The 8,784-nt window shown below is 32.4% G+C and overlaps 1 protein-coding gene across 1 annotated transcript; it reads left to right on the forward strand.

Annotated features, from left to right (window-relative positions):
• The first annotated feature begins 4,646 nt into the window (after positions 1-4,646).
• Positions 4,647-5,931, forward strand: LOC134252180 (uncharacterized). Its single transcript, XM_062734614.1, has 3 exons — positions 4,647-4,971; positions 5,177-5,273; positions 5,511-5,931. The coding sequence occupies exons 1-3, from the start codon at positions 4,647-4,649 to the stop codon at positions 5,929-5,931; spliced, it is 843 nt and encodes a 280-aa protein (XP_062590598.1).
• Positions 5,932-8,784: the final 2,853 nt, after the last annotated feature.

An 8,784-nucleotide genomic window follows, 5' to 3' on the forward strand; every position in this document is an offset into this window, starting at 1 on the left:
AAACCTTTTAGCTCTTAAAAGGATGCTTTTTTAAAATCGACATTTTATCATTATTGATATTTTTTCTGCGAAACTGAAATTTTCATAACACATGGGTAAAGGTCCCAAAGGAAAAATTCTTAAAAATTTTAAGATTGTCATCAGTGAATTATATAAATGATCAACCGCCTCTAATATGAATAAAATGGCAGTGTCCATGTTTTGCAATGGGAAACCCAAAATATGTGTAGGATGGAAAAGTAATAGAAGGTGCACAACAGCAATATGTTATAAAGCTTCTATGAAAATTTCGTTCAGTGGTGTAAGAGGAGTTGCGGATAAGAGATGGGTATACCCACAGACCTTTAGATCGCTTTTTAATAAATTGTGTGTGTAAAAAATAAAGGTACTGAACTCTTCCACTGGGTACCTAATTTCGCTAATAAAATATTTTTTATTCTTATGCTCTAAAATTCTACTTTCTTTGAAATCTATTCATAGAAAACCATTCTTTAATTCTACCAAAGCTCATTCCGAAATTCCATATATTTCTTGAGATATTCTGAAATCAATTTCAAAAATGACCTTTATCTTTTACTCGACATTAGCTTGGGCCCCTGGTCATTCTCATGTAAACAGTGCGGCGAAGAGTTGCGTAGTATTTGCAAAATCTTTCAACAATTTAAAGTTGATTTCTTATCCAGATTGTAACGTTAAGTCTGTAATAATATTTCTTTCGCCAAAAATTAATTTGAAAACGTATACATAAGCGGGGGGGGGGGGGGTTATAAAAAGGACTAATGTAGTCAGGCAACAATATGCCCCTGCATTTTTTTGCTATTCAATGTCTCTGAATGTCTTTCTCGAGATTTTTGCAACTCAAAAAATCTGAAACAGTTGTCTGTATTTGAAATAATAATATTGTTCACTCACTTAACCTCCCATAAAGATTTTTAAATTTAAAACCACGTTCAACTCCCATGGTCTTTTAGTCTTTGATTTTATAAACCGCTTCGCGGTTTATAAAGCGTAAAATGCCCCCCAAATTATGTTATATCGTATAAACATGTTAATTTAGCTTTATTCCTTAAATAATATGCAATGTTTGTAAAAAATTGTATTTGCTAACTAGCATTTCTACCATAAATAAGAAATTAAGCACTATATTTCTATTTGCTATTTTTTAATGACGAGACACTTTTTATAGTCTTACTATATATAGACATTTTTGCATAGCTATTTTTGTTCTGTAAATTTTAATTTTGTATTCAGGTCTATAGAAACCGTTTGAAGCTCGAAGTCCTTTGTTTTTTTTTCCCACCACAACATTTAAATCTTATCTCAAACCAGGGAAAAAATTACAAATATCGATCAAGTCTCGCTTCAAATCTCATTTTCACATTCCAAAGTCTGTAAATAAAGTCATTTATAGGTCATTCATAAGGACAAACACCACCAAATGTTTTCCCCTAGACTTCCATACAAACTTTAGCACCTCTCACTGATACATATATTGAATTTCGGGAAAATGGTCTTTTTTTCGTGAAAGTTGGATTTGGAAAACAAAAAATGCCAAAAAAATATACCGTGCCGTTGCACTTTTACTTTCAATTTCCATTTGTTTACAACTAGGTGCGTTTGACACCAAATGAAAATCTCTAACCAAAGTGCATTCCTTCCTTCAAATTTTTACCTGTAACTCCTATATACCTCAAAGAAACCCAAGTCTTGATATGAGATTTTTATCAACTTTATTTCACTTGTCAATTACATAACAAGTCTTTTCTCTTATTGACCAACAGGGCCCCAAGCATTTTTCCTCCGCACAACCTTGGGTTCCAAAATTTGCCCCTGTATTTGTTTATGTGGGGTTTTTTCCAAAGGTAAAAGAAACATTTATAAAAAGTGGTCAATTTAGTAAATTTAGAACACATATCCATTTTTATCTCACCTCTTGAATAATGGGACTGACAGTCTTATTAAGTACACCATTGGCTGTTACATTTCACACCCAGAAAAGGCCCCCACATCTGTGAAACAAAAAAATGTCTTAAATTGAAGCTTTTTATTTTTTTTAAACTTTTAAAATAAAATGTTTAATTTGCTTATTTTTTGCTTGTTTTTCTTATTATCTCTAAAAATTTTTGAAAATCATGTTAATCATTCGGGTAACCGTTATTAATGAAAAATGAAAAAATAGCAGGTTTTTGTGGGAAAAAAGCGGGTTTTTGGAAAAGGTGAAAATAATTAGATAGAATAATCAGTGGAAAGAAAGAGAATTATATCTACAAATGTATATAAATTTTTAAAAAATCTATCAGCGTGGGTTGCTGGCATCGGAACAAATACACCCCCATTAAAAATTTTGTAATTTTAAAGGGGGGGTACCTACATTTTACCCAAATTTTTCATGATCATTTCATGTAATTGATGTTAAATATGTATTTTCTCATAAAAAGGCAAATATATTTATTAGCATATTATTTCTTATCAATGACATAATTAATAAATTGATTAAATGCCAAGGGCAGATAACTCATATTGTCTGACTGAATACAGTGCTCAATTGTAAGCAAAGTGCTTAAATAACTGCAGTTCTGAGGAAATTTATTTTCTAATAATCTATAAAAAGTTCTTAATAACTTAAATATTAAGAGATTAACTAGTTTTTTAAGCCATCCCTTTGAAACTCTTAATGAAAGCAAAAGGAATCCTGAGAGTGTCCATGTTTTGTTAATTGTAAAGGGTGGGGTTATTAATCTCTTCCTTCTTGATAATGCATTGCTAAAATACATTTTATTTTATTAAAACATACTGATAAATGCATATAGCAGCTTATATCTTAATTTTTTATTATTTACACCATCTTTTGAATTTCTTTTAAGCATTTGTGATGTAATACCTTTAAAAAAAATCATGTTAAATAAATTTACTCAGATAATTATTTTTAAAAATATCAAAGAAATTGGAAAAAAATAACTGCAGATAAGCATGACTCTTGTTATTCAAATAAAGCAAATTTAAACAAAATTCCTTCATTTTTAGCATGATTAAAGCACAAAATTACCCCCCCCCCCTTTTAGCAGAATATCAAGATTGGATATGGCAAGGAGGAGGGATATTCAGACATCTTTTTATAATTTTTTCAGTTATAATTTTGCATATTTATTGCATTTTCAATGTATTTTCAGCAAGAATATATTGTACTGTAATTTAAATTAAATTTCCTACTAGTAATCTCTAAGTTTCACCAATGTATAACTCTTATTTCAAGCCAGCACTGATTACATGACTGAAACTGGCTTTTCTGCTGGATTATGCCCCTTATGTAAAAACAAAGTACCCTAATTAGCTAACAGCAGTCAAATTTTGTTATAAATTATTCAATAACTTGATTTAAAACAAATTTAAAAAGGGTTTTTCAATCTGTTCCAATGTCTACACTCATAAAATACATGGATTTAAATGAATTTCTCAAACTGCGAGGGGGATATTCATATGTTTTGTGTATTGATGATGCCCATAAACCTCAATATTGTATTATTTACAATATTCACAGTAAATTTCAGCATGAATGTTTATTTAAAATTATTTACATGTACATTTATTGAAAAATGAGAGCAGGGCAAAAAGTTTGGCATTTTTTCACTATGTGCAGCCCCTTTTTGAGCCCCCAAATTTTCCCAGACCCCCTAATTTTTAAACAAATAGTCAAAACTAACTAAAATATAATCCCAATGCCGAAAAAATAGGAACTGATTGATTTTTTGGCTGTAATGAATTTTTATCCATAAATCCTACCTTTTCTATAGGACAAACACCACCAAATGTTTTCCCATAACTTCCATCAAACTTTAGCACCTCTCACTGATACATATATTGAATTTCGGGAAAATGGTCTTTTTGCTGAAAGTTGAGAATTGGAAAACAAAAAATGCCCGAAAAAATTCCCTGCCGTTGCACTTTTCTTTCAATTTATTTGTTTACAACTAGGTGCGTTTGACCCAAATAAAATCTCTAACCAAATGCATCCCTCCCCCTTTAAATTTTTACCTGTAACTCCTATATACCTCAAAGAAACCCAAGTCTTGATATGAAATTTTTTTCAACTTTATTTCACTTGTCAAATACATAACAAGTCTTTTCTCTTATTACCCAAACACGCGCCAGCTAGCATTTTCCTCCGCACAACCTTGGGTGTCCAAAATGTCTGCGCCCATGTATTTGTTTATGTAGGGGTTTTTCCATAAAAGGTAAGTAACAAAAACATTTTAATCATTTATGACCTGAGTATGATGCAGTTGTGATTGGGGGAGGGGGATAAATAATCATTATTGAATTTTATGTGTTTGGAGAACTTTCTTTTTAAAAAGCTTGTGTGGAGATGTTATGTAAAATTGATTTTTTGTTGTCCATGTACTTGTTTCATATATTACTTCTCCATGTATCGTAGAACTCATGTCCATGATTGTCTTCTTTAATTATTAATAGTTTTATCATTTTCAGATGGCATTATCTAAAATCGATATTCCCCCCCGAGCCCAGCACTTTCTAGAATGCGGCATTGAAGAATGTGAAAGAAACTGTAGTTCTTTGCAACCCTTGTCATCAAAGACTGTGTAAACAATGCAGCGAGGAACATCTGAAAAGTCCAGAAAACAAGAACCATGAGGTGGTCCTTTACCAGCAACGTAAACGACAACTTCCTGTGGAGAAATGTAAGATCCACCCCACTAAAGATGTGGACATGTTGTGTGAAGTATGCCAAATTCCAGTATGTTCCAAATGTGCCACACAAAGAAGCATGGGGGCATACATTCACTGATCTAGAAACAATTTATGCTGATAAATATGCAGACTTTCAAGAGGAAATTTTCAAAATCCAGGAGTACTTTCTACCCACATCACAAGACATACAGAAAGAAATTAAAAAAGATTCCTCACAAATTAAACACCTCATGGACAACATCAGAACATGCATGAATACTGAAGGTGAGACCCAAAAACCAAAGTGATATTGAGAACATGAAGCAGTTGACCAGATAGAGCATTCACTGTTAGAAGATCAAAACCCCAAAAAAATGGATGATTACAACAATTATCTTAATAACCTTGTCAAAGAGCTCCACAGATGCCTGTCCTCTACAGAAACCCAGAAATTAATGTCTGAGACGAAACCAAAGATCCATCCTTCCAGAGACAACAAAACCAGTCAAACCAGGATTTACTGCTGGTCAGTACAACAAAAGTGATGTCTCCGAGTTCTTGGTAAAATACATCTCCCCAACACTAAGGCAGAGAAGAGAGAAATAAGGCCCATTGAAAGTGTCTACAATACAGCAATGAAACCTATACATAAACAATAAAGAAGACAAAAAAGTTCTGACAAGAAACACACAATGTCTCTATCTGCCTCTGTCACCAAGGTCAGGGAGTTCAATTACCCGGTGTTGATAGTGTATACCATGTATCACTATATCAATCAAAAAGACTCTGGATCAGTGATGATGCGGGTAATCTTGTCCAAACAGATCTACGGGGAATGTGATACAGAAGATAAAAACCAGTGGGTTTTCCCCGGTTACCACACAGTCACACAGGACGGGATCTGATCTTTACAGACATAGACAAAAAATCATCAATAGGATAACAAAAGATAATAAAATCACTGAATTCATGAAAACTGCAGACTTGGAACCATACAGCATACACTCCTCCCACATCAACGGGGACTTATTGGTGGGGATGACTGATTATGGAGAGGGAAAAGTCACCAGGTACAACAAGACAGGAAAAGAACTGCAGAACATACAGAGGGATAACAAAGGACAGGGACTGTTTATTTTACCGCACTACATCACAGAAAACATCAATGGAGATATCTGTACATCAGACTTCATTAAAAAGGCAGTAGTGGTGGTGAATAAATCAGGACAACACAGGTTCTCCTAAAAGGGAAGTCAGAGTTTAACCCTATGGAATCTGTACTGATGTCCTCGGTCACATCCTGGTGTGTGATATATATTATGAGAGTCCTGCTGTTCACCTCCTTTACCAGGATGGTCAGTTCTTGTCTCTATTTCACCAAAAAAAAGGGGTAAATTCCTCGTAGTGTGTGTGTGGATGATGAGAACAATCTCTATGTAGGACAACTAGACACCAACACACTGACAGTGTACAAGTATCTCCAATGATTATTATCCTGGTATTAACAAAGCACTCACACTATACATATACATCGAAATATCCACTTATACCAATAATTTTTTTTACTTTCTATACAACATGACTACATTTTCTAATTGTTTGATAAAAAAATTGTATGGAATCCCTTTATTTAAATAACACTTTTAGTTACAACTTGCTTAATTGATTTATGGTATTTTACAAATGTATACATTTCAACAGTTAATTTTAACATATGCATGTTTTATGTTGTTATTTTACTAATAATGATCACCTATGAAATTATTAAATTTAATAAACATATTTGTTGGAATCAATCATTATACACAACTTCAAACAGAATGAGATTTATTTTGTAAACAAAGTTGTTGAGTAAATTTTTATTAAACATTTAAAAAAAATTGTCTGTGTAGCTTTGTGGATTTACAGGCTGGATTAGAAATTGTTTTCTAGAATAAGAGTCGTAGAGGAAAAGACGTTTACATATATTTAGTTAAACAAAATAGGATTCAGGGATGTGGTATCGTTTTTATTAAAAGTGGGAGGGGTGCCTGGGAAATTTGATGACAATCAGCCCATATTCTTAAGAAAATGCTTCAGCCATCATTACATGATTAATATTGTACATTCCCGTCAATAAATGCTAAAGGTTGCCTTAAAACCATGGGAGTTCAAAATACCAAAATCAATTCGAATAGTTGTATTTTTTTTTTTTTATATTTCTTATTTTTAAGTTTCTTGAATTTCGCTTGAATCAAACATGTCAAATGGAAGAAATGGAAGTTATGGTTAAAACTCTTAGTGCGGTTTTTAGAATTGTTCCGCAGCAAAAATTAAGGTCAAGAAAATCAGGAAAATGTGTCTTCATTTTAATATTCGGTCAAAAACAGATTAAAGACTTTTAAATTATATATGTATCTTTATAAACTAAATTACTCAGTCATCGTGTAGATTACGTCGTACAAACTGGTGTAAAAAAACTGCGATATTATTTTGTTCACCTAAAAGAAAAATTACGTATGCACAAGTGTATGTTTAAGGGGATGGAACCATTATAGGAGGATGTGCATTAATTCATACGCATAAAACGACAAAGAGTTGACAGATGCAATTTACATTGTATATATTAATTGTTCATGCATGTTTCTTGTCGAGTCAATGTTGTATATAACGAGTTAAATTTGTAATGTAAAAATTCTCAAATAATAGTGCATGTTAAAAATAGGTCAGACTCTGTGTTTCGCCACATTGTAATACTGAAGTTGTAGAGATATTTTACATGTACTAATTCATGTAAATTGTTTACATAAAAATTAGGGTTTTTGCATCTTTTTGTGCTTCCATTGAAAAATAAAATACGAATTTATGTTTTTTGTCAAAATTCCTTCTTAAATTTTTTCCCGTTTTGAAGTTTTCAGAATTCTTAATAAAATAATAAGCAAGGTATGCAAGAAATCTGTATTTGCTACTTAGCATTTCTACTAAATAAGAAATATGGCATCATATATTTATATGCTATCTTTTTTATGACGAGACATTTTTTACAGTATAATTAGATATTTCTGCATTGCTATTTTGTTCTGTAAATATTAATTTTGTATTCAGGTCTATAGAAACCGTTAGAAGATCGAGGGTTTTTTTTCCCTTCCCCCCTTTTCCCCCCACCACATTTCTTAATTTTCCCGAGTTATCGTTCGCTTCGCTACAACTATAAGTGGAACGACAAGTTTGGATTTCCAGAAAGCCTGAAATGTCATCTCTTTGGTATCAATAATGTCAAAGAAATAAAAAGAAAGGGAAATATTTTAATGCAATGAATATATGGATTTTTACACCTGAAGTTCCCAAATGACTTATTCAGCAAACTCCACAGTAAAGTACGCAGTTTCTTTTTGCCGCAGTATATATATGGAAAGCATGGACGTCTGCGAGAGCACCCAAAGCGATTTTTGGTGAAATATCATTCTAGCGGTATTTGTGCTTCTGGGTGTTTACAATTTAATTAAATTCAAATACTTTCCTTGAAGTATATTTTCTTACGTACAATACGTACGGAATTATCAACAATACTTAATTATCATTCATTTAAAAGCAGCTAATCATTAAAGTTTGACAGGAATTAATTTAATAAATCCAAATACAGACTAAAAAATTAACATAAAATTAGAGTTGACCACTATTCTTTCATTTTTTGCAGAATCTAATTGTAACTTTTTTTTGCGGGAAACCCGTTTTCCCTTCACGTCAACAAATCTTATGAAATGTAGTAAAATATGAACATTTTACTATAGATAAAAGTCCCCCCTTAAAGTAGTATTGGTGACGACTAAGACAAAGTCTACATATTGGTAAACGGTACAGGTAACAAACAACCATGAAAAGGAAACAGGTAACACGCGTGGTGACTACAGGTAGGACTACTGGGCTGACAATGGGAAGCGTGTTGGCCAGCACGGGTGGATGGCTATGAGGTCAGGGGGATAGGTCATGGGAATACATTAACATACACAATTTCACTCACTCCTCCCCCTTTTATTTAATAAAGCTAGGGGCAATTACTGTAATTTACTTAGAGGAATGTAAACCAGAAATGTATAAATATTATCTTATATGACATGG

The sequence above is a fragment of the Saccostrea cucullata genome, unplaced genomic scaffold, assembly GCF_032062105.1.
Source record: "Saccostrea cucullata isolate Sc308-1 unplaced genomic scaffold, CSIRO_AGI_Scuc_v1 ctg18784, whole genome shotgun sequence".
Classification (NCBI taxonomy): domain Eukaryota; kingdom Metazoa; phylum Mollusca; class Bivalvia; order Ostreida; family Ostreidae; genus Saccostrea; species Saccostrea cuccullata.